Below are 26,982 nucleotides of genomic sequence, written 5' to 3'. Positions count from 1 at the left end.
ATGAGGAATGCAGTGGTAGGCCCTTTTTTCCTGTTCAGGAGGTAGATCAATTAATCAAGGCAGTCAGGGCAACTATGAATCTGGAAAATGCAAAAGGGGTTCGCTCGATTCAGGATATCATGTTTGGGGGCCTGCAGACTAAGAAACAAAGAGCCTTTTTTATCCACAAGAATGTAGGGGCCATGATGAATACAGAGTGGAAACATCTGGATAAAAGAAGCTTTATCCCTTCAGTAATCAAAAGAAAATATCAGTTTGAAGAGGGTGAATGTTCTCTATGGGATAGGGCTCCCAAAATTGATGTGCCCATAGCTAAAGTGTCTCGAAGGTCATCCCTACCCTTTGATGATTTGGGCAATCTTAAGGATCCGATGGACGGGAAGGCTGACACCTTTTTAAGGAGAACATGGGAATCCATAGGTGCATCCTTTAAGCCTAATATAACTTCCACCTGTACAGCTCGGGCACAAATATTGTGGATTAAACAGCTGGAGACGCAGATCCGGGATAAGACTCCTAGTGATAAATTATTAGAATCGATTGAGGCTATTGGAAAAGCAGACTATTTTTTATTTTATTTTTATTTATTTTTTCAGACGCCTCTGCAGATGCGGTTAGGTTGTCCGCTAGGGCTTCATCCATAGCTAATTCTGCTCGTAGGGCTATTTGGTTCAATAATTGGTCAGGAGATGTGGCCTAAAAAGAATTGCTTATGTGGTATCCCTTGTGAGGGGAAATATTTGTTTGGGTCTTCCTTGGAGGACATATTAGAGAAGGCAGGGGATAAAAAGAAGGGGTTCCCATCTTCTTTTCAGTCGTCCTTTCATAAGCAGGACCGTTTTTCCCGGAGAGGCAGAGGAAATAGGGATAGGACTGGGAGTCCAGCAAATAGAAGTGACAGATGGAAATTCTCCAGGTCTAAAGGGCTCCTGTTCAAAAATCAATCCAGGGACCCCCCCTTAAGAAAGACGTCTCCCAATGACACCAGGGTGGGAGGCGTAAATAGACTTTAGAAAGGTCACGGCACTGTCAAACTTTAAAATTCAGTGGTTTATTACACCAAAGTAATCAGCAACGTTTCGACATCCAAGTCTTTCTCAAGCTACATAAAGTTTACAAGTGACTCCCAAAACATTTATAGGGGTGTACATCAATGCAAATTAATCAGGGGGTTGTGCTCCAAAAAAGGTCAGACCCTCCCCCCTACAGGCTCATCCAGTCGTGCAATACAATGACCATGATCCATTAATATAACATTAAAACCGCTGTGTACATTAACATAAAGCATACCATGTGTTTGAGTGAAGGATCGCATCCTGTGTTGGTCGGCGTCTTCCGCATGTCACTGCGCATGCGCGAGTATATCCAGGCGAGAATCCCGTGGATCACGTGTCCGACATAGCGGTCACATGATCGGGAGTTAAATAACTGGCACGGCGCCCTCAGCCACGTGATTGGGCGTCCGGCCAGTGTCATGACAACCGCAGGTCCTGCATCAACAATATTGTGTTATGTATGGACCTATTCAACTGGTGATATGCTCAGCGCATTTAATCAAATATACAAAATGCCGATCCCCACAGGTACAGCACAGGTCTAAATATACAGTTGCAAGAAAAAGTATGTGAATCCTTTGGAATGATATAGATATCTGCACAAATTGGTCATGAAATGTGATCTGATCTTCATCTAAGTCACAACAATAGACAATCGCAGTCTGCTTAAACTAATAACACACAAAGAATTAAATGATACCATGTTTTTATTGAACACACCATGTAAACATTCACAGTGTAGGTGGAAAAAGTATGTGAATCCCTAGACCAGTGATGGCGAACCTATGGCACGGGTGCCAGAGGCGGCACTCAGAGTCTATAGTGTACAATATGTCTTAGACTTTTCCTGCCATTCATCAGCGCAGGCGCACTATGAACAGCACAGGCAGCGCACTGAATGTAGGCAGGCTATTATAGCTAAATAATAAAGTACATAGAGGATATACTATATTGGACTATAGTATTCAGGTTAAATTGCTTTGTTGGCACTTTGCAATAAATAAGTGGGTTTTGGGTTGTTTGGGCACTCGGCCTTTAAAAGGTTCACCATCACTGCCCTAGACTAATGACATCTCCAAGAGCTAATTGGAGTGAGGCGTCAGCCAATTTGAGTCCAATCAATAAGATGAGATTAGAGGTGTTAGTTACAGCTGCCCTGCCCTATAAAAACACACACACCAGTTCTGGGTTTGCTTTTTACAAGAAGCATTGACTGATGTGAATGATGCCTTGCACAAAAGAGCTCTCAGAAGACCTACAATTAAGAATTGTTGACTTGCATAAAGCTGGAAAGAATTATAAAAGTATCTCCAAAAGCCTTGCTGTTCATCAGTCTACGGTAAGACAAATTGTCTACAAATGGAGAAAGTTCAGCACTGCTGCTACTCTCCCTAGGAGTGGCCGTCCTGTAAAGATGACTGCAAGAGCACACTGCAGACTGCTCAATGAGGTGAAGAACAATCCTAGCGTGTCAGCTAAAGTCATACAGAAGTCTGTGGTATATGGTAACATACCTGTTAATGAATCTATGATACGTAAAACACTAAACAATAATGGATTTCATGGGAGGATACCACAGAGGAAGACACTGCTGTCCAAAAAAAAACATTGATGCACCTTTACAGTTTGCACAAGATCACCTGGATGTTCCAGAGCAGTATTGGCAAAATATTCTGTGGACAGATGAAACCAAAGTTGAGTTGTTTGGAAGAAACACACAACACTATTTGTGGAGAAAAAGAGGCACAGCACACCAACATCAAAACCTCATCCCAACTGTAAAGTATGGTGGTGGGGGCATCGTGCTTTGGAGCTGCTTTGCTTCCTCAGAGCCTGGACAGATTGCGATCATTGATTAATTCCCAAGTTTATCAAGACATTTTGCAGGAGAACTTAAGGCCATCTGTCCACCAGCTGAAGCTCAACAGAAGATGGGTGTTGCAACTGGACAATGACCCAAAGCATAGAAGTAAATCAACAACAGAATGGCTTAAACAGAAGAAAGTATGCTTTCTGGAGTGGCCCAGTCAGAGTCCTGACCTCAACCCGATTGAGATGCTGTGGCATGACCTCAAGAAAGCGATTCACACCAGACATCCCGAGAATATTGCTGAACTGAAACAGTTCTGTAAAGAGGAATGGTCAAGAATTACTCCTGACTGTTGTGCACGACTGATCTGCAACTAAAGGAAACGTTTGGTTGTAGTTATTGCTGCCAAAGGAGGTTCAACCAGTTATTAAATCCAAGGGTTCACATACTTTTTCCACCTGCACTGTGAATGTTTACATGGCGTGTTCAATAAAAACATGGTAATAGGGATCGACCGATTATCGGTTTTACTTATATTATCGGCCGATATTGAGGATTTTGACTGTTATCGGTATGGGCATTTATTTTGCCGATATACCGATAACGTACTGGGAACACAGATCACGCTGCTGACAGCGCTCTCCGTGTTCCCTCAGCAGCAGCACAGGGGAGAAGGAGCAGTGTCTCCCTCCCCCTGTGCTGCTGCTGCAGCTGCAGCCAATGGGAGGGCAGGGGACAAGAGAAGGGGAGGGGCTGTGGCCACTGCGCCACCAATGAAGAGGAATCTCTCATTCATTCAAATTGAACAGGAGGCGGGAGCTGCAGAATGACATAGCCGGCTCCCGACCTCTATGAGCTGTAGCTGCTATCCTCGGTTAACCCCTCAGGTGCCGCGGATCGCAGCTACCGCTCATAGAGGTCGGGAGCCGGCTATGTCATTCTGCAGCCAGCTCCCGCCTCCTGTATATGAATAAATGAGAGATTTAACTTCATTGGTGGCGCAGTGCGCCCCCCAAGCCCCCCAGTATATTACTCATTGGTGGCGCAGTGCACCCCCACATTAAAAACATTGGTGGCGCAGTGCGCCCCCCCCCCCCCCTGTATTAATCATTGGTGGTGTAGCGGAACCCCTCTCCCCTGCTCCTCCGATCGGAGCCCCAGCAGTGTAAACCTGGGGCTCCGATCGGTTACCGTGGCAGCCAGGACGGTATTGAAGCCCTGGCTGCCATGATAAGCTCCATGCTGCTGTGTGCACAAAGCACAGAGCAGCAGGGACAGTGAGAGCTCCTATTCACCCTGATAGAGATCTATCTGGGTGAATAGGACAAGGGTTCTAGTCCCTAAGGGGGCTAAAAGTTAGAAAAACAAAAAAAAAGTTAGAAAAATAAAACACCAAAATATTAAGTATAAATGAAAAAAAGATTTACAAAAAAAAACTACACATTAACAATAAACATTAATTTTCAGCAGATTTGTGTAGCAATTTATTTTTTTTTTTTCAAAAACGAAAATTCCCAGAATATCGGTATAAATTATCGGGTATCGGCCTGAAAGTTCACAAATTATCGGTATCGGCCCTAAAAAATCAATATCTGTCGATCCCTACATGGTAACATTTAATTCTTTGTGTGTTATTAGTTTAAGCAGACTGTGATTTGTCTATTGTTGTGACTTAGATGAAGATCAGATCACATTTTATGACTAATTTGTGCAGAAATACATATCATTCCAAATGGTTCACATACTTTTTCTTGCAACTGTATATGCTGCCAAAAATATCAATAACCAGCGACGCAGGAACCATTCATTGCAGAGATCCAAATGAAATACAATTTTATTTAGATAATGGTTAAAGAGGACCTTTCACTTGTAAAAACAATGTGAACTAAGTATGCTGACAAGCGCCCGGGGATCTCACTGCACTTACTATTATCCCCGGGCGCCTCTCCGTTCTCCTGCTATGCCCTCCGGTACCTTTTCTCTGTAAGTTATAGTAGGTGGTGTCTGCCCTTGTCCTGTGGGGGTCTCCTTTTCCTAGGCTGCAGCGCTGGCCAATAGTTTCAGTAGTCGTTCCCGGTCGCCCCCTCTCTGTAGTGGGGGAACATCGTCAATGACCCTGAACCTCAACTGCGCAACATTATGCCTGCATCTATAGAAATGTTCTGGGACTGGGAGTTCGCCCTCCATGTCCTCCGACTGATTCTGCATCTTTGTAAACAGTTTCCGGATGGAATACATGTGTTGATTAATCCTCAATTTGCAGGCCTGTGTGGGCTCACCCACATAGATGAGACCACACGGGCACTGCAGTGTATAGATTATGTAGTCGGAGGAACATGTGTTGAAACCCCCAATCTCATATTTCTTTCCAGTGCGGGGATGAAAAAAGTTTTGCCCTTTAGCAAATTGTTACAATTGAGGCAGGGATAGCAACCCTTCCTGGAGATGCATGACTTGTCACGTCTCTGCAGAAAGGAGTGTACTAATTCATCCCCCAAATTTTTGGACCTCCTATAGGACATAAGCGGTGGTGCCCTGGAATGCCACAATATTTGGAAAAGATTGCGCCAATTACGTCTGAGCGTACCTGCTATTTGTTTACTCATAACTGAGTGGGTAGAAACAAAGGCTAACCTCCTATTTTCAGATTTTGTACTAACCGTAGTCAGCAACTATGCTCGTGTCTGTTGTCTGACTTTAGCAAGATGTTTACAGGAATTTCATGACTACCTCAATAATATACATACGCAATTGAAGTTCACTAGAGTGGACTCTACACATTCTTTACAATTCTTGGACACATTCGTATATGTGACGGAGATGGGCCTGCAAACAGACCTTTTTGTAAAACCAACAGATCGAAACAATGTGTTGCGATTTGACAGTGCCCACCCTAAGAATATGCTGAGTTCTCTCCTATATAGCCAGCTTCTTAGGGCAAGACGCATCATCTCAGATGAAGACATTGTGGACAACAGATTGCAAGCGATGAGTTCCAAATTTGTAGCCAGGCAATACCCAAGAAAGTTGGTCAAGAGACATCTTGACAAAGTCAGACAACAGACCCGAGCACAGTTGCTGACTACGGTCAGTACAAAGTCTGAAAATACGAGGTTACCCTTAGTTTCTACCCACTCAGTTATGAGTAAACGTATAGCAGGTAAGCTCAGACGTAATTGGCAGATTTTAACATGATCTTTTCCAGATATTGTGGAATTCCAGGCACCACCGCTTATGTCCTATAGGAGGTCCAAAAATTTGGGGGATGAATTAGTACACTCCTTTCTGCAGAGACCTGACAAGTCCCACATCTCCAGGAAGGGTTGCTATCCCTGCCTCAATTGTTGCAATTGTAACAATTTGCTGAAGGGTGAAACTTTTTTTTCATCCCCACACTGGAAAGAAATATGAGATTGGGGGTTTCTACACATGTTCCTCCGACTACATAATCTATACACTGGAGGCGACCGGGAACAACTACTGAAACGATTAGAGCTTAGATGGATCTTTGAACTGGACACCATTGAGCCAAAGGGGCTCAATCAGGAGTTCAAGGTGGGCTCCCTTTTCTGTGTTTTTATACAGATCAAGTTGTAGTACCCGATGTTGAATCGTGATAGTTATTTATATATTTCTTCTTTAATTTATCACCTATAGATTTGGCTACCATGTGAAATCAAAGTGAAGAATAAAATACAGCCTTTAACATCAGCGACTCGGGAGCCGACCGGCAGGACCATTCTTTCATCATACTGATTTTTTGTTGGGTTTTGATTCCCTGTGCTGGATATATGCTTCAGGTTTAAGTTATACTAATAATGGGCAGTCTTTGCCAACTTTTGACCCTGTCTCCCTGGGGAGCTGCACAATCTATGCGTATTAGACTGAGGGTCAATGGCATAGGGGGTTACTCATACGAAGTATGATAAAGCCTTTTTCCTAGACACTTATAGGACATAGTGGGGATAAGCAGGGTAGGGGTCCTCTACTTTGTAGTTGGGCTCAGACCAGGCAAGGTTTGACATCTGTGGCCTCCTTTTGACAGACGTTGGCGTTTGTATGTGGCCCTAGTATTCCCAGTCCCAATATATTTTAAGGTGTGTCACCTCGGCACATCCCGCTGGTAGAATCCTGTGGGGATTGTGCAGTCGGATGCCCAATGTCTGCAAATATAGGATTTAGTTCACCCTATGTGCTATTTTGTCCTATAAATTGAGTAATCCCTCTGAAGACTTTTTGTTTGCATATTTGGTGCAGCTCCTATGGCATAGAAGGGGATCTCTGATAACTGAATTGTGTTAGACCTTTTTGCCAGGCTATTATCCAGCAGGGGACTTAACCATTATCTAAATCAAATTGTATTTCATTTGGATCTCTGCAATGAATGGTTCCTGCGTCTCTGGTTATTGATATTTTTGGCAGCATATATATTTAGACCTGTGCTGTACCTGTGGGGATCGGCATTTTGTATATTTGATTAAATGCGCTGAGCTTATCACCAGTTGAATAGGTCCATACATAACAAAATATTGTTGATGCAGGACCTGCGGTTGTCATGACACTGGCCGGACGCCCAATCACGTGGCTGAGGGCGCCGTGCCAGTTATTAAACTCCCGATCATGTGACCGCTATGTCGGACACGTGATCCACGGGATTCTCGCCTGGATAAACTCGCGCATGTGCAGTGACATGCGGAAGATGCCTACCAACACTGGTCTAATGCAGGATGCGATCCTTCACTTAAACACATGGTATGCTTTATGTAAATGTACACAGCAGTTTTAATGTTATATTAATGGATCATGGTCATTGGATTGGATGAGCCTGTAGGGGGGAGGGTCTGACCTTTTTTGGAGCACAACCCCCTGATTAATTTGTATTGATGTACACCCCTATAAATGTTTTGGGAGTCACTTGTAAACTTTATGAAGCTTGAGAAAGACTTGGCTGTCGAAACGTTGCTGATTACTTTGGTGTAATAAAACACAGAATTTTGAAGTTTGAGAGTGCCGTGACCTTTCTAAAGTCTATTTACGGTTTTTGGTGGGTCCCTGAGGCCGGGACCTGATGCCGGCGAGCACTGCTGCCAGCATTGAAGTGTCTTCAAGTAGGTGGTGCTGTCCTAATCCAATTTTTTTTTGGGGGGGGGCCAGGGTGGGAGGAAGATTACAATCTTTTTTTTTTTTTTTTTTTTTTCCCAGCCTGATCCAAAATATCAAACAGCGCGTGGATCCTGCGTTCATTGGAAGACGGATTCAGGCTAGAGTTCCAAAATTTCCCTTCACAATGATTCAAAATTACGCGAGTAGATCATTTAACTCCGACTGCCTTAGAAAAAGAGGTTTCAAAACTCATTCAATGTCCGGGAGAGGAAAGGGGCACAGGATATTATTCTACTCTGTTTTTAGTAAGAAAACCAAGTGGAGAATACAGGACTATCATAAACTTGAAGTCTCTAAACAAATACCTGTTATACCAACGCTTCAAACTGGAGATTATAAAGATGGTAATTCAGCTTCTTTACAAGGACTGTTTTATGGCAGTTTTAGACATCAAAGATGCCTACTATCACCTTCCGATTTCCAGGGCACCAGAAGTATCTCAGAGTGGCCTTAAGATTCCAGGGGGAGCTGAAGCACTTTCAATTCCAGATATTACCTTTCGGAATCTCGATGGCGCCAAGGATTTTTACAAAGTTAATCTCAGAGATGGCAGCCCATATCAGGGAAAGAGATGTCCTGTTTATCCCATACTTGGACGACTTTCTGATTGTCACACTGTCTTACCAGAGATGCTTATTTCAGGTCCAGCAGGTGGTAGAAATCATGACAACCCTGGGCTGGATCCTGTACAGAGAAAAATCGAGAATGATTCCTGAAAAGAAACAGTTCCTGGGAATCTTACTGGATTCAGTGTCTCGGAGATCCTTCCTAACCTCAGAAAATAAGGTCAGTGGTTCACACCCTGATAAACAATCTGTGTGTGTCCATAAGGAAGGGGATCTCAGTACTGGGAACTCTGACCACTTGTATACCTGCAGTTCAATGGGCTCAGATCCATTACAGAGCCCTCCAAGAGGAAATCTTGGGGAACTGGTCGGGAAGAATGGAGAACCTGGAAAGCAGTATAGTGATATCAGCCCAGACTTGTCAGACATTGAAGTGGTGGCTGTCACTAGAGAACCTGGGGCAGGGAGTCCCATGGAGGATCGAAGATCCCCTTATAGTTACCACGGACGCCAGCCCAGTAGGGTGGGGGGGCTCATGTGGGAGAGACCTTGCTTCAAGGATTGTGGGACTGCCGGATGTTGGACAGTTCTCCAAATCTAAAAGAGCTTATGGCAGTTTGTCTGGCCCTTCAGGATTTGCTCCGTCTGATCAGGGGTCGACACTGCCTTATCCGACAATGCCTCGGTCGTAGCATATCTGAATCATCAGGGTGGTACCTGGTCCGTGTCCCTGCAGTCCCTGGAGATTCAGATTTATTTTTTCCCTAGTGGAGGGGGTAGCTTTGTCCCTCTCGGCACTTCATATCAGAGGTGTGGACAATTGGAAGGCCGATTTTCTAAGCCGTTGATCTCTGGATCAGAGGGAATGGTCTCTGAACCATTCTGTTTTCAGCAAGATTGTCAAGTTATAGGGGATGCCTCAAATCTTTTTGCCACCAGGGAGAACAGGAAGGTAAAAAGATTCTACTCCCTGTCTCCCAGGGATCGACCAGATGCGATAGACGCTCTGGTTCAGCCTTGGAGTCAGCGTCAATTATATGCCTTCCCTCCACTTCAGTTGATACCAAGGGTTCTCAAGAAGGTCAGGGAAGACAAAGCCAGAATAATCATGATTCTGTCCCTTCTGTCCACATCGAGCGTGGTTCTATTGGCTGAGAGTGATGTCAGTAGCAGATCCTTGGGTCCTTTCGGAGATCCCAGATCTTCTTTTTCAGGGTCCTATTGTCCACCCCCCGGTGAAAAGGCTCCATTTGACGGTGTGGCTTTTGAACAGCGCCTTTTACTAGATAGAGGTCTTTCTGAATCGGTGGTTGCTACAATGCTGTTAAGTAGGAAGTCGGTTACTACTAATATCTATGCTAGAACTTGGATTACCTTTTTTTTTAAGTTTCTATGAGTCCCTCCTTGCACATCCTACCCTCTTCAGTTAAATAACATCTACTATCAAGGTCCAGGTGGCCGTTCTCCGTTTTTTTTTTTTTTTTTCAATTACAGGTTGGCGTGTCATCCTTGGATTATAAGGTTTTGTAAATCAATATCTAGGAGTCTCCCTGCCAGGAATTTCAAAGCTCCTCCTTGGGATCTTAATTTGGTCTTAATTTGGTGTTAAGGGCTTTGGTTAAACCTCCCTTTAGTCCTGTAGACTCTCTGCCAATTAAGACCTTGAAATGTATTTTTTTGGTAGCTATTATATCAGCCAGGAGAATTTGTGAGCTTCAGGCTCTTTCCATTATCCCTCCATATACGGTTTTCCAAGATGATTGTGTTCGTCTTAGGCAGACCGAGCATTTTTACCCAAAGTAGTATCGGACAGGGTGGATTTGATTTAAATCAAACCGATTTAAATCACTAGTCAGTAAGGCTTGATTTTAAATTATAGTTTTTTACATAAAGATTCATATTTGGACAATTTTTCTGTTGTACTTGGGAAGGAGAAAAATAATCATTACCTTAATAATAACAATTTAAATAGGATTTATTCAACTGAAACAATAACATTACAGCATGTTATTTGCTTAAACATCCATGTTTGTTAACTAATTTGGCTAAAGAAAATATATATATTTTAAGAAACTTAGACTGTCAGCCCAGCCTACACAAGAAAAGCTTAATAATGTCCTCTGTAGCTCACTCATCATCTTCATCTTCTTCTTTGTTCATAATCTGGAAAAGAAAAACAAGCTTTCCTGCTTTATCGGGACCCAAACGATTTCTCAATTTAGAATGAGTCCAAAGGAAGAGAATATTCTTTCAACGACGCAGAAGAAGCTACTGCTGTTAAAAATTAAATCATTACTTGAACAGTCTCTAAATCCAAGTGCTTAAGTGACTTCCACTGGTATGACTTTCTTTAAAATATCTTCAGCAAACATATTTCTATTCACTGAACTTTAAACTTAGCACTGAAGGGGTTGATTCTGTATTTATAGGTTTGTAGAAGTTAGGATTAAAGGGAACCCGTCCCCAGGATTTTGTGTATAGAGCTGAGGACATAAGTTGCTAGATGGCCGCTAGCACATCCGCAATACCCAGTCCCTATAGCTCTGTGTGCTTTTATTGTGTAAAAACACTGATTCGATACATATGCAAATTAACCTGAGATGAGTCCTGTATGTGAGATGAGTCAGGGACAGGACTCATCTCAGGTTCATTTGCATATGTATCAAATCGTTTTTTTGACACAATTAAAGCACACAGAGCTATGGGGACTGGGTATTGTGGATGTGCTAGGGGCCATCTAGCAACTCATGTCCTCAGCTCTATACACAAAATCCCGGTGACAGGTTCCCTTTAAGATCTTTTTCTCAACCCTTCATGTTATAAATTCAGTTTTGAGAACTCCAAAATTAAACCAAGCATCTGTGATAATATCTTGTAGGCAGAGAAACTACCCAGTAATCTTACAAAAACCTCTGGAAGAGCATGACATTGTGAATGGATTAATGGAATTTAACAAAAAATTAAACATATACAGCCTTTATTCTACATAATTAAAAAAGCTATCTTTATTTCATAATGAAATAACCTTTTGGATGGTAATATATTTTCCTCCAAAAAGCATTTCATTTATATATATATATATATATATATATATATATATATATATATATATATCTATATCAGATTTTAAATAAATAAAAAATCCTATTTTTTTTTTTTTTTAAATCATTGATTTTTATCCACCCTGGTATCGGAGTTCCATAGAAGTCAGGAAGTAATTCTTCCTTCTATGAGAATCCGAGGAAGAGGCAGATTTACATTCTTTGGATGTTAGAGAATGTGTCCTACGGTACCTAGAGGCTACAAAAGGTTGGAGGAAGTCCTCTTCATTGTTTGTCTTATTCTCAGGCCAGAATAAGGGAAAATCAGCTGGTAAAAGTACTTTAGCCCGTTGGATCAAGCAGGCTTTTTCTTTGGCATATCTTTCTATGCAGGAACCTGTCCCGTCTGGCTGGTCGGCCCATTCCACAAGAGTGGTAGCAACTTCATGGGCAGAAAAGGCAGAGGTTTATATACAAGACATTTGCAGAGCAGCAACGTGGTCTTCTGCTTCTACCTTCTATAGACACTATAGATTAAGCCTGTCAGAAGTGTCTAATCTTTCCTTTGGACGCAAAGTCCTTCAGGCTGTGGCCCCCCCCCCCTAATTTTTCACTCTCTGGGATAAATGATCATTATGTACCGGGATAAATGATCATTATGACAGCACCACTTTAATTCCCCCCCCCCCCCCCCCCCCCCCCCGTTTCCTTTCCACCTTACTCTTCCATTCTGTTCTTTTTGGTGTTGGATCGTGCATCACTGGGTGTGCAGTAAAAAAAAAAAAAAAAAAAAAAAAAAAAAATACTAAACTCTGATAATGACCAAAACCATGAGATGGAGCTGGTCCGGATGTGCTGAAGATGTCTCTTGTCTCATCTATAAAAAAACACTGAGCAGGAGGGGTGTCTGAAGATTTATACCTGTAGGTTTCCTGTCTTGGGAGCTGGATCCCTCTCTCCTGGTGCTGTCATGGACTCCGGAAAACAACATTACCGGTACATAATGATCATTTTTCAAAGTAAACCGGTTCAGACACCCAGAAAAGAAAATAGAGCTCCTAGGAAGTCGGGTTTTTGTTCAGAGCTTTAAATGATTCCAAATCAAAGTATAAGCAGGATTGACGTCCGGTGGGGGGAAGACTCTCCAAGTTTTACCCGGCCTGGAAAGAGATTACAAAAAACAAGTGGATCTTGGAGATACTTAACCACTTTAGGACCACAGGCCCTTTTTTTTACAAATCGGCACTGCACAACTTTAACAGTTTATTGCTCGGTCATGCAACTTGGCACCCAAATGAATTTTACCTCCTTTTCTTCTCACAAATACAGCTTTCTTTTGGTGGTATTTGATTGCTGCTGAGATAATTCGTTTTTTTGATATTAATCAAAATAGACCGCAATTTTCTCAAAAAAAGTATTTTTAACTTTCTCTGGTTAAATTGTTCAAATATAATTACATTTCTATACAAGTTTGTGTCAGAATTTATTGTGCTACATGTCTTTGATAAAAAAAAAATTTTTTTTTTTTTTTTTTTTTTTTTTTTTTTTATACAAAGTGTTTGCCAAAGCATATGAACACCGCCCCTCAGCTCATAAGCCTCGGCAAACATATCTTTTTTACTGCAGAGGAGAAATCTCGTCTTGTAGCGCCGCATACACCGACTTTTGTGTAATCTGACAGCAGCAGCTTTTGTCAGAATGCACATCAGTGCTGCAGCTGGTTGATCGCTTGGTCCACCTAGAACATGGATGTCAAACTCATGGCCCTCCAGATGTTGCAAAACTACAACTCCCATCATTCCCTGATAGCTGTAGTATGCCCAGGCATGATGGGAGTTGTAGTTTTGCCACAGCTGGAGGGCCACGAGTTTGACATCCCTGACCTAGAAGGTAAAAAAAAAAAAATGCAATATAGGCAGCAACGCAATTAATTTATTAACATTAACTTTATATTTGAAACAGAACAATAACTTTTATAAACTTTATTGAACTTTTGAAACAGAGCAAACTTTTTTTTTTTTTTTACCTTTTAGAGGATAAACCTCTCCTTCCCCATGGGACAATATGCAATGCGCAAATCGACCAGAGATGTGGAGAAGTACAATATGCACTTTGTCCCAGGTGAAAGGAGAGGTTGGTGGCTGCTCTGTGTGAAAGGGCCCTAAGACCCCTGTGTGCCTGTCCTGTGTAACGCAATCCCTACACTAATAGTGTACCTGTGTGTGGTACTTGCAGAAACACTCCCCTATGCATAGGGCAGGCTGGTCAGGACAGTCAGGACAAAAAAAAGGTGGTGTCATGCCTTATTCCAGCCCTGCTACAGACACCACATCTTTTTCTTGGGGAACGCTGAGTTGGGGTACCAGGATAGACACCTGTGAAGTGTTTGTCATGTAGCCGGCTCACTACATCAGGGACTTGGGGCACGGACCCTTCTGGATACAGGAGTTCCGAAATGATCTTTTCCTGGAATTTTAGGAAGGATCCTGTTCTCCCAGCCTTACTGTAAAGAACAAAACTATTATACAGAGCCAATTGAATTAAATAAACAGACACCTTCTTATACCAGCGTCTGGTGCGGCGGGACACTAAATAGGGAGCCAACATCTGGTCATTGAAGTCCACCCCTCCCATGTGAAGGTTATAGTCGTGGACAGAGAAGGGTTTCGTAATGACTCCAATTGCCCTTTCAATTTGTACTGTCGTGTCTGCGTGAATGGTGGACAGAAGGTAAACGTCCCTCTTGTCCTTCCAATTCACCGCAAGTAGTTCTTGGTCACACAAGGCAGCCCACTCCCTTCGTGCAAGTCAGGTATTAACGAGCCGTTGGGGGAAGCCCCGGCGACTAGGTCGCGTGGTGCCACAGCATTGAATTCCGACTAGATGTAAGTGCCGAAAGAGGGTCACACTTGTGTAAAAATTGTCCACATATGTGGTACCCCTTGTGGAGTAAGGGTGACCCCAAGTCCCAGACAATCTTGCCACTGGTCCCCAGGTAGTCAGGGCATCCGACCGGCTCCAGTTTTGAGTCTTTTCCCTCATAGACCCTAAAACGATATGTATAGCCTGTGGCCCTTTCACAGAGCTTATACAGTTTGACCCCTGGATGTACGGTTTGATGCCTAGGCGCCCGGTAAAATGTACAAGGGACTCGTCTATGCAGATGTTCTGATTGGGGGTATATGCATCTGCAAATCTGGATGACAAATGGTCTGAGGGGCCGAATTTTGTGGAGCCGGTCATAAGCAGGATGGCCTCTTGGATGACAGGTTTTATTGTCAGCGAAATGCATAAAGCGCATGATGACCTCAAAACGTGCCCTGGACATTGCAGCAGAAAACATGGGCATGTAATGTATTGGGTCTTTAGACCAATAGGACCGCAGTACATTTTTTTTTTTTTTTTTGTTAGACCCATGCTGAGGATAAGGCCCAAAAATATTTTTAATTCTGAAACAATGACTGGTTTCCACCGGAAAGGCTGGGCATAGAAGATTTCTGGATTGGCGGTTATATAGTCTGTGGCGTATCGGTTGGTTTCTGCCACAACTAAGTCATAGAGATCCGCGGTGAAGAACAGCTAAAAAAAAAATGAAGGGCTGATCCTAAATGAGCTGTCTCCATGGGAACGCCAGACTGGGCGGTGAAAGGGGGCAATACGGGTGTGGCAGAAGCAGGGGATTTCCAATTAGGATTTGCCAGCACCTCTGGGATACTAAGGGCTCTACGGGCCTGTGAACGTGGTGGCTGCGACGGGGGAGTTAATGCACGTGCCACCTTACCAGCTTGAACTGCCCTTCTGGTGCTCGCCACTTCACCAGGGAATGTGGCAGTGCTGGTAGAAGGTCCAGGATGTGCTGCGCTGCTGGTGTATGCCGCACCATAAAAAAGATCAGCGCTAGCACCACTCTGCTGCAAATGAGGCTCATCACGAGGGGTATGCAGAACACTGACATGGGATCGGGTACGCCTGACCATAGCAGGGACCTCAACCTCGTCATCTTCACTAGCGGTTAGAGTGCCACTGCTGTCTACAGGTTCATATTCTGAACCACTGGATTCAGCGGGTGAGGCGTCCCCATCGCTTTCATCCATCACGGCCAGAATCCTGTAGGCCTCTTCAGTGGAATACCCCTTGTTTGACATTTTGGGCTAACTAAATTTAGGGGGTATTCCTCTGAGACTACCCAGGAAAAAGAGCAAACCTGCCTAGTAAAAAGGAGTGCTTGCGAAGTAAAGCTGCGATCGCTAATAAAGATCCAAAAAGCTCAAAAGTTATCTTTATAGCGGCGCAGCGATTTTACGGTGGTTTTTGCAGTGATCAGAAAAATTCTGTCACTGCGGTGGGGCGGACTGAACGCAAGTGTGCGCCCACAAGATCAGGCCTGATCGGGTTGATCGGGTGAACACTGCGTTTTTTGTAGAGCCTAAGGTGACCCTAATGTACTTATGTCTTGATCAATTACAGATACTATATAGTACTAGTGCTGATTAGCGACAGCGATGACGCTAATCAGCGACTAATCAGTGAGTGCGGTGGGCTCAGAGCTAACTACCTAACAAGTAGCTAACTACCTGACGGTGATGAGGGACCCTTACAGGGGGTGATCAGGGAGTCTATATGGGGTGATTAGGGGTTAATAAGTGACAGGGGGGGGGTCTAGTGTATGTGTGGTGATTGGTGCTACTTACAGAGATGCCCCTACAGAGGTCAGGGGTCAATCTCCTTGTGTGCCGTCGTGGTGATCTCATGGAAACTGAATTACCGTGTAATGGCACTCCGGGCATAAAAGGGGTTAAAACCGTTTAGGCGACCTTCCCCTTCCAGAGCTACAGGCACAGCTACTTACAGAACACCAAACTCCCGAACGGAACCTCACGAATAGCTGCTAGCAGACGAATAGGAAATGCACCCATGCAGCTTACATTCCTAGCAATCAGTCTCTAACAGCATACAGTGAATTCCCCCCCCCAAGAACGAGCCCAAGCTCTGTGTTGAGGGTCAAGCAGTGGACAGCCAGAGCTGTTTATTTTTCTTGTACACATTCTTACACATTAGTACCACCCATTCCTCCAGGGGCTGCTCTCCCAGCTAGGGCATCCGCAGGGCCACTTGCTTCTGCAATCGCTGCTCTTCACTGGGAAGACTCTCGCCTTGCTGGTATTGTACATTATCCAGGGCCTGGTACCAGATGCCTTTCCTTAATGCATCCCGGCCATCCAGGTCTTCCTCATCATATGCCACTGCTGGTTCCATATTTTGGTATCGTGACAACGCTACGCCGATCAGATTTTTATTCACTTTCGTCACCATAAAAAAAAGTATTGCGATACTCAATACCACGCAAAAAAAAAAAAAAAGTGTGCATTTTGCATTTTATGAAACGTTCGGCCCAGGTTAGGGTTGTGATCCGAATGGAACAGTCGTATCCTATTTTTTGCGCAGGAAAAATATTTGTACATTTTAATAGTTGAGCCCCCTTAGGGGCTGGAACTTTTGTCCTATTCACCCTTAGGCCCCTTTCACATGGGCGAGATTTCCACGTGTGTGCAATGCGTGAGGTGAATGCATTGCACCCACACTGAATCCGGACCCGTTCACTTCTATGGGGCTGTGCACATGAGCTGTGATTTTCATGCATCACTTGTGCGTTGTGTGAAAATCGCAGCATGCTCTATGTTGTGCATTTTTTCACGCAAAGCAGGCACCATAGAAGTTAATGGGGCTGTGTGAAAATCGCAAGCAAGTGCGGATGCGGTGCGATTTTCACACATGGTTGCTAGGATGAAAGTCTATTCACTGTGTTATTTTCCCTTATAACATGGTAATAAGGGAAAATAATAGCATTCTTTAACACAGAATGCTTAGTAGAAGGTCAATTGAGGGTTAAAAAAATATATAATAATGAACTCTCCTCCTCCAATTGATCGCGTAGCTGCCGGTCTCCTGTCCATTCTTCAGGACCTGTCAAAGGACCTGTGGTGACATCACTGTGCTCATCACATGATCCATCACTATGGTAGTGCTCATCACATGATCCATCACTATGGTAATGGACCATGTGATGAGCTCAGTGACGTCACCACAGGTCCTTTGACAGGTCCTGAAGAAAGAACAGGAGACCAGCTACTACGCGATCAATTGGTGCGGGTGAGTCAATTTATTTTTTAACCCTCATTGGCACTGCGCCACCAATGTGTATTATACTGGTTTTTTTTTTTCGGGGGGTGGGGGGCGGTGGACTGCGCCACCAATGAAGATAACTGACCTGTTAATACAAATACAAGAGGCGGGTGCCGGAATCAAATAGCCGGCACCCGACCTCTATGACGGAGCTGCGATCCGCTGCAGTTAACCCCTCAGGTACCACACCTGATCGCAGCTCCCTGTCATAGAGGTCTGGTGCTGGCTATTTGATTTCGGCACCCGCCTCCTGTATTTGTATTAGCAGTTTCTTCATTGGTGGCGCAGCGGCCACAGCCCCTCCTCCTCCTCCTGTCTCTTATTGGCAGTGGCGGCAGCACAGGGGGAGGGAGAGACTCCTCCACTGCTCTGCTGAGAAGGACATTGGCGGCAGGGCAGAGAACTATCATCTCCTGTGCCCCGCCACTGTATTCAACTGCAGAGCTGTGGCGGCGGGTCTAGTCGCAAGTAACGACAAGACTAAAAAGTCTTGTCACCATTTGTAAATTCTTAGTCGCATTGACGACCATTTTGGTCGCCATTTGGAGCCCTGCCTAATCTGTCTCGAGATCCTATTAGGGTTGTTGCGGGTATCGAAATTTCGATACCCAATCGATACTTTTGTCCCGGTATCGATACGATACCGGGATTTCCGTTTTTTCGATACTGGGCTGCGCTTCTGCGCAGTCTAGTATCTCTGAACATGAGCGTGCTGCTATCGGCGCGCTCATGTTCTCTCTCAGCAGCACGGGGAGAAGGAAGCTGTCCTCCCTCCCCCTGTGCTGCTGCCGCTGCCACCAATGAGAAGCGAGGGGCGGAGGAGGGGCGGCAATGAGAAGAGAGGGGCGGAGGAGGGGTGGCAATGAGAAGAGAGGGGCGGAGGAGGGGCGGGCGCACTGCGCCACCAATGATAGGATTATTTCCACACAGAGCGGCGCCCAGCGATGTCTCAGCACTCACCATTAGTCCTGGGCGCCGCTCCGTTCGCCTGCAGTGCTCCATTACTGTCTCCTCTCCTGCTCCACATGCTGCTGATTACTATCGGAGCGATGGAAGGAGACATCAACTTCACTAGTGGGCATTCCTTCTCCCTGCGCTGCGATTGGACAGCGCTACAGCCAGGGAGAAGGAACGCCCACTAGTGAATCTGATGTCTCCTCCCATCGCTCCGATAGTAATCAGCAGCATGTGGAGCAGGAGAGGAGACAGTAATGGAGCACTGCAGGCGAACGGAGCGGCGCCCAGGACTAATGGTGAGTGCTGGGACATCGCTGGGCGCCGCTCTGTGTGGAAATAATCCTATTATTGGTGGCGCAGTGCGCCCACCCCTCCTCCGCCCCTCTCTTCTCATTGCCGCCCCTCTCTTCTCATTGCCGCCCCTCCTCCGCCCCTCTCCCCCTGCTGTGAATTTCACACTTTGCAGCGCAAATGGTAAAATCAGCGGTGGGTTTTGCTGCCGGTTTCCATGGGTTTCGCTGCAGAAATGCAGTAAGATTCACAGCAGACTTACCCTTGAGTGCGCCCAAAGCAGCGGAAATTGAGCAGATTTGCTTTTGGGTTTCGGCTCCAGCTCCTGGTGAACATGAAGCAGTATACCCCTCCTCTGTCACTACCTGACATACTGTACCAGGTCCTGTGCCAGTCTTTGTATAACCAGGCTGTCTGCAATGTCCTCTCAGGAAATCAGGTTGTACAGAGACTGGCATGGGATGAAGGGAGGGCAGTATAGCTATTTTTATTTATTTAGGACTTTTGCTGTGGCTGCATGGGTAATTCAGCAAAATGTGAAACATTTTAGGATTGCTGAGGATATGCCACCTACTTCTAAAACGGGGCTCACAAAATGAACGAAAGCGAAGCGGACAGGTGCAGCCACCCTTGATTCACTTCTGTGGAAGTTCCGAAAATATTTCCGGCAGTCCTATAGAGGTGAACGGAGGAGATGGGCATGCTTGGAGCACTCTGCTGTTCTTGGATCTCCCACAGAAGAGAGCGGAGAGCACGCCGCGCTGTGCGCTCTAGTTCTCTTTGGGGGTCCCGTTCCAGAGGACATTGGTTGTATATCCTAGTGACGTGCCACCCCTTCTAATGGAGAAAAATCTGCAACAATCCTGTCAGAAATGGACAGGCTGTGGATTTAAAAATGTATGCAGATGGCTTTGCATAAATCTTACTCACTTTCTCCTACTATAATCAGCTGCATATTTTTGTATGCAAATCCAAATGGAAAATCCGCAGCGCTTCAGTAAAAGGGGGTCCACAGCATATCCACCAGATCCTCAGCCATGTTTGTGGTTTTTAGCCATTGGTGGTGCAGTGGCAGCTTCTGATCGGAGCCCCAGCTGTGTAAGCCTGGGGCTCCGATCGGTTACCATGGCAGCCAGGACGCTACAGAAGCCCTGGTTGCCATGGTAACATCCCTGATGCTGTGTGCACAAGGCACAGAGCAGCAGGGACAGTGTGAAGTCCTATTCACCCTGATAGAGATCTATCAGGCTGAATAGGAAAAGGGATGAAAGATCCCAGGTTCTAGCCTCTAAGGGGGAAATAGTTATTAAATAAAAAGTGTAAAAAAAACAAACAAAAAACACTAAAATATGAAGTATAAATCACCCCCTTTTCCCAATTTCACATATAAAATATATAAATAATAAACATATTACATCGCCACGTCAGAAAAGTCCAAACTATTAAAATATATTAAAAAAATCTAGGTGGTGAATGCCGGAACAGAAAAAATAAAATAAAAACTGCGCGATTCGCCATTTTTAAAAATGAGGAATGCACGTGGCTTTTTTTGTTTTTATTTTTTTCGCGTGGTATCGAATGGTATCGAGTATCGCAATACTTTTTCATGGTATCGAAACCGAATCAAAAAATTGGTATCGCAACAACTCTAGATCCTATCATGTATTCCCATTATGTTTATCCCACCTATACTTATATTCATCCCTCTTTTTTTTTCTTTCCCTTCTACCCGTTTTTAGACAAGTGATGATAGGGTTGTGATCCGAAATACCCTGTTGTCCATACCTAACTCGTTCAATGTTCGATGAACCTTTATTATTTGTGAAAACTAAATCGATCTGTGATAAACTCCTGTGCGTTTTAGAAAAACATGAGTATCTCTTTAACCTTGGATATATTACTCTCCAAAAATCGATCCAACCCAATTCTTCTGTAATAGTCTTTAATTTAGATCCCGTGCATTTCCCCTGCGTATTCCCTAATCTACATCTATCCAATTCACCGTCCATTACGTTATTAAAATCTCCCATTACCAATAGTGATTTTCTTCCCCCCCGCCTTAAAGGCAAGGTTGTGAATTATAAGTATGACCTCTGTTTTAAAAGGTGGCGGTATGTAAACGTTTACTATTGCCCATGCTTTCCCTTCTAATATGCAGTCCCAAAAAAATATAACAGCCTTCCTTATCTTTCTTAGTTCTTACTACTTTAATGTCTATATCTCAATGTATTTGTATACTCACGCCTCTCGCATATGATGAGTAAACTGAATGAAAGGAATACAGCATCCAAGGTCTACTCACCCCTCCTAGAGTCTCGCTTGTCAGATGAGTCTCCTGCCAGCAAACAATGGCGGGGAGAGACCTTTGTATTGCGTCAAAAACTTCCACCCTCTTTATCCCCTACTCCAGGGCTGGCCAACCTGCGGCTCTCCAGTTGTTGCAAAACTACAACTCCCAGCATACCTAGACTGCTTACAGCTATCAGCCTACATCAGGGCATGGTGGGAATTGTAGTTTTACAACAGCTGGAGAGCCGCAGGTTGGCCAGCACTGCCCTACTCAATCCCCTAATATTCCATGAGATTATTCTCATAAGAAAAAAAAAAACATTTTATATTCACTACCCAACTCCTGGGTTAGTTGCCGACAAAGAAGGGGGGGGGGGGGGGGGGAAGGGCGACAACACACAAGGAGCGCCGGGGGAGTAACGACCTTATATGGGTTCGGACTTAGTTAAGCAGCAGGCTAAGCTGCTGTCTCCTCCCCATTTCTCCAATAGTAATTAGTATATGGAGCAGGACTGCAGGAGACGGTAATGGGGCACAGGTGCACAGCGGGCGCCGCTCTGTGTAGCCAAATACTTAAAGTCCGGACCCATGAAAAGTCCTATCATTGGTCGCGCAGTGCACCCGCCCCTCCTCCGCCCCTCTTTCCTCATTGGTGGCAGCAGCACAGGGGGAGGGAGAGACTGTTTCCTTCTCCCCTGTGCTCCTGAGGGAACATGAGCGTGCTGACAGCAGTGCGCTCATGTTCAGAGATACTAGACTGCACAGAATCGCAGGCCAGTATTGAAAAAAATGGAATACCCGGTATCTTATCGATACCGGGACAAAAGTATCAGTTGGGTATCGAAATTTCGATACCCGCAACAACCCTAGTTCAGAGTAGCTCCTTTGCTTAGTGGACGGAGCTTGTAACTGTGCCTGTTGAAATGGATGAGTGGAAGTGGATGATCGGCGGTGTGTCTGACACCTGCCGATCAGATAGTGATAGGCTATCTATGGTAAAGGAGTGGACAAAATTGATTAAGAAAAATAGCATTTTTGTATTTCTTTGTTGATCTTGCAGGCACAACATCTGTTCCCTGTGCGAATACCAACATGTATGGATGGATCAAAGGGAATATTCCTGCAACATGTATATGATGATGCATAAAGTAAATCAGTATTAAGAGTCTTCCGGCTTCTCTAAGGCTACTTTCACACTAGCGTTCAGAGCGGATCCGTCTGAGACGGATCCGCTCCTATAATGCAGACGGTGGCTCCGTTCAGAACGGATCCGTCTGCATTATATTGTAAAAAAATTTCTAAGTGTGAAAGTAGCCTCAGACGGATCCGTCCAGACTTTTACATTGAAAGTCAATGGGGGACGGATCCGTTTGAAGATTGAGCCATAGTGTGTCATCTTCAAACGGATCCGTCCCCATTGACTTACATTGTAAGTCTGGACGGATCCGCACGGCCAGGCGGACACCCGAATGCTGCAAGCAGCGTTCAGGTGTCCGCCTGCTGAGCGGAGCAGAGGCTGAACGCTGCCAGACTGATGCATTCTGAGCGGATCCGCGTCCACTCAGAATGCATTAGTGCTGGACGGATGCGTTCGGGGCCGCTTGTGAGCCCCTTCAAACGGAGCTCACAAGCGGACACCCGAACGCTAGTGTGAAAGTAGCCTAATTCATGATGATGAACCTTGTCAGTGGCTTCATTTATGGCTCATGTTTGAAGCTGTTGTTTATTTAAGACTGAACAGCCCCTTTTGAAGGCTATGTAAACCTTCGGAAGCAAAATAAATGATTGCATTTTACTCTTTTTGGGCTAAAAATTTTTTTTTTCAATTGGTCTTTATTAAACTAACTGTCTAGCTGTGTAAATCTAACGTTTTACTTTCACTTTGTGCCATAACCCTTATCTCTAAACTACTAAGAGGTTATAAACACTTATTTAAGCCACATTCTTATCAGTAAGATGAGAACTGAGCTGTAATGAGTGTTTATAATGTCAGAGAGCAGAGATAAGGAGCCCTCAGATTTGCTGGCTGACAGAAGATAGAGAACATTCAGATTCCTTTGTTTGAGCATCTCCGCTCTGTACAGAAAAAAGGGTTCCATATTTGTGATAAAGACCAATAAAAAAACTATTCTCCTTATGAGATGAACACAGGCGTGTGAGTGGGTCCTCTAGACAGTGGCATGGATTACAGTTTGTGTGTCTATATCTATCTGATATTCTAGTTGTATGACAAGTAAGTGACCCTCCTGTCCCTCCTTATCAAACCAAATGTGCACTTCTAAGACTAGAAAGGCCTGATGAAAATGACCATAGTAATGCCTGCTATTTTCTTACAGGGTACAAGTGCTAGAAATGTTTGATCATGCGTATGGCAATTACATGGTGAGTATAATTATCTGATAATGTGATGTAAAAGATCTAGAAAAAAAAACTGTGCAACTGACCCAGTGATTAAAGGGAACCTGTCACCGGGATTTTGGGTATAGAGCTGAGGACATGGGTTGCTAGATGGCCGCTAGCACATCCGCAATACCCAGTCCCCATCGCTCTGTGTGCTGTTATTGTGTGAAAAAAAACGATTTGATACATATGCAAATTAACCTGAGATGAGTCCTGTCCCTGACTCGTCTACCATACAGGACTCATCTCAGGTTAATTTGCATATGTATCAAATCGGTTTTTATACACAATAAAAGCACACACAGCTATGGGGACTGGGTATTGCGGATGTGCTAGCGGCCACAGCTCTAGACACAAAATCCCGATGACAGGTTCCTTTTAAAGAAAATAATGTTACAGCTCAAAGGGGTTGGCCACTTTATGGCTGCTGTAAACCAACGTGTAAGATGTGTGTATATGACAATATATAATGTAGCCTTTCTTTAAGGGGTTATCCAACCCCTATAATGCCCCTCTTCCAGCCCCCCACCCCCCCCCCCCCCCCCAAAAAAAAAAATCCCCAGGCACCTCATACAGGTTATATTTACATCGGCAGTTGCGATGCTTTTGTTGCCCACATGGCCACCACTGCTTCTCCCCATCACACTGATCAAAACATCCGGTGACTGGGGGAGGGAGATGGCGCAGCCAATAGCAGGTCACGATGGGAACGAGCCCCCCTAGCATTGTGGGTGACACTAGGGAGAAGTGTCCCTGTTACAGCCTGCTATTGGCTGAACCCCAAACCACACCACCACCACCGCCGCATGTTTTTATAGTGGTGGCCGTGCGGGCATCAAGAACAGCGCAGGTGCTGGGAAATGGGGTAACTATGTATGAGGTGCCCAAGCATTTTGGGGGACATTATAGGGGTTGTTCTGTAAATCTCCACCATCCAAACGAAGGACGCATCCACAAGATGCTTTCACCAAACAACTCTCACTGGGCCTGCCATCTGTACTGAATACGTCTTTATGTGCTGTATATTTTTTTCAAACTTCACTTTTGTTTGTTTAAAACAACCATTTAGACATTATAGACACTTTAAAAATTCTCAGTGGTATGCTGGCTGGTGATTTGTTTGCTCACACACCATTTATTTTGCAGCAGGAAACTGAGGGTTAATATATTGTAGTGTCCAGCTGACAGTCACAATTCTAACCTCCTATACTGTATCATTAGTTCTTATCTTGGCTTCTGCTATTTTTATTGCTCTCCTTTGATATTTGGAGGTTGATGTGTTGTATTGACTTGAGCCGCTGGAGCTCTCCTGCCAATGGTCAAATCTACACTCCTCTCTGCACTATAGAATTTGCTCTTATCAAAGCTCCCTGCCTGCTACCACAGATTCTATGACCATTCAGCACACGTACACCCTGCGTCCCGACATGTTTTGCTGGGCACCCAGCATCTGTTTTTCCCCTGAAGATGCTGGGTGTCCAGGGAAACATGTCGGGACGCAGGGTGTACGTGTGCTGAATGTTCTTAGAATCAGTGGTAGCTTTTCAGGGGTCAAGAAGCCTTAGAACAGGAGTGGCAGGTGAGCACTAAAATTCATCTCTTTTTAATACAGCATTAGGAGCTAGGGTTGTCACGATGCCAAAATTGTTATTCGATTTCGATACCATAAAAAAGTATGGCGATATTCAATACCATGCAACAAAAAGAAAACTGCAAAAAAGCAGCGTTCATTACGCATTTTATGGAATATTCGGCCCATAATAGAACAGTCCTATCCTATTTTTGGGGAGAAGGTGACAAAAAAAATGGCGAATTGCGTGTTTGTTACGGTGTTGACGTAATATATTTGTGGCACCTGAGGGGTTAATAGATGCGGTTTGGCGGATTACCGTATTTTTCACCCTATAAGAGGCACCTAGGTTTTGGAGGAGGAAAATAAGAAAAAAAAATATTTTTTTAACCAAAAGTTGTGCTTTTGGTTGGTTTTGAACTAATGGTGGTCTGTGGATGACACTGTTATGAAGCGGATCTGGGAATGACGCACTGTTATGGAGGGGATCTGTGGATGACGCACTGTTATGGAGGGGATCTGTGGATGACGCACTGTTATGGAGGGGATCTGTGGATGACACATCTATAGCATCTTATGATGCTATATATCATAACTGTGTCCCCCCCCCCATAACGGTGTCCCTGTAAGTGAATGACCCCCAATACAGGGGGTGGGGGCCGGCATATGGTGTTGTAATGGCAGCAGGGCCCGTTTCAGTCACTGTATTCTATTACATCGGGCCCCACTCACTGTAGTATTCATATGTAACGTGTAAGCATTAAACTATTGCAATCCTCTGCATACTCACTTGAAACTCCTGTAGCAGGCAGGCCGGGCGGCAGCATAACTCACTACGTCACGTGCCTGCTCCTCCCACTTTATGGGGAGCAGGCGCATGACGTAGTGAGTGACTTTACGCTGCCGCCCGGCCTGCCTGCTACGGGAGTTTGAAGTGAGTATGCAGAGGATTGCTATAGTTTAATGCCTAAGTTGATGCCTTACATATTAATCCTACAGTGAGCGGGGCCCGGTGTAATAGAATACAGTGACTGCATCGGGCTCCGCTGCCATTACAACACCAGATGCCGGTCCCCAGCCCCTTCTCACTCCCCACTGATACATCGCCGGCTTCGCTGTGCAGCATCGCGGACAGCAGTGTATCAGTGTTAGCAGAGTTAGCAATATTAAATGGTCGCGTTGTAAAGTTGTAAAGTACGTTTGCCCTATAAGCCGCATCCCCCAACCCCCTTCCCCAAAGTGAGAACTAGAAAAAAAAGTGAAAAAATAAATAAAATAAAATACACATCATGGGTGTCACAATGTGCGATAACGCCCGTAGTATAAAAATATATTCCCCATACGGCAAACTGCAAAACGGAAAAAAATGTCCAAATGGCCGATTTTGCCATTTTAGGTTGCTTTATCTTCTACAAATAAAAAAAGAAAGTGATCAAAAAGTCATGCACACCCCCCGCAGATCGCCCCACAAAAAAATGAGCCCCCATACAGTTCCGTACACATAAATACAGGCTTGAAGTCAAGGAGGCAGTGGCCTCTTTGCTTCAAGTCATGGTAACCGCGCCCCCTTCCCTGCCCCTTCGCTGTGACTGATGGCGCTTATGCCTGGCAGCCGGCAGGGGCAGGGAAGGGGATGTGGTTACCTTGACTTGAAGCA

At 44.7% G+C, this 26,982-nt stretch overlaps 1 protein-coding gene across 1 annotated transcript in view; it reads left to right on the top strand.

Annotated features, from left to right (window-relative positions):
- Positions 1–26,982, top strand: part of EDEM3 (ER degradation enhancing alpha-mannosidase like protein 3) — a 104,114-nt gene that overhangs the window by 6,034 nt on the left and 71,098 nt on the right. The window contains exon 2 of the mRNA XM_044300523.1: positions 23,692–23,737. Coding sequence (XP_044156458.1) covers positions 23,692–23,737 — 46 coding nt within the window. The remainder of the gene's footprint in view (positions 1–23,691; positions 23,738–26,982) is intronic.

The sequence above is a fragment of the Bufo gargarizans genome, chromosome 7 (assembly GCF_014858855.1).
Source record: "Bufo gargarizans isolate SCDJY-AF-19 chromosome 7, ASM1485885v1, whole genome shotgun sequence".
Taxonomy (NCBI): Eukaryota; Metazoa; Chordata; class Amphibia; order Anura; family Bufonidae; genus Bufo; species Bufo gargarizans.
This window is presented reverse-complemented; position numbering and strand designations above follow the sequence as displayed.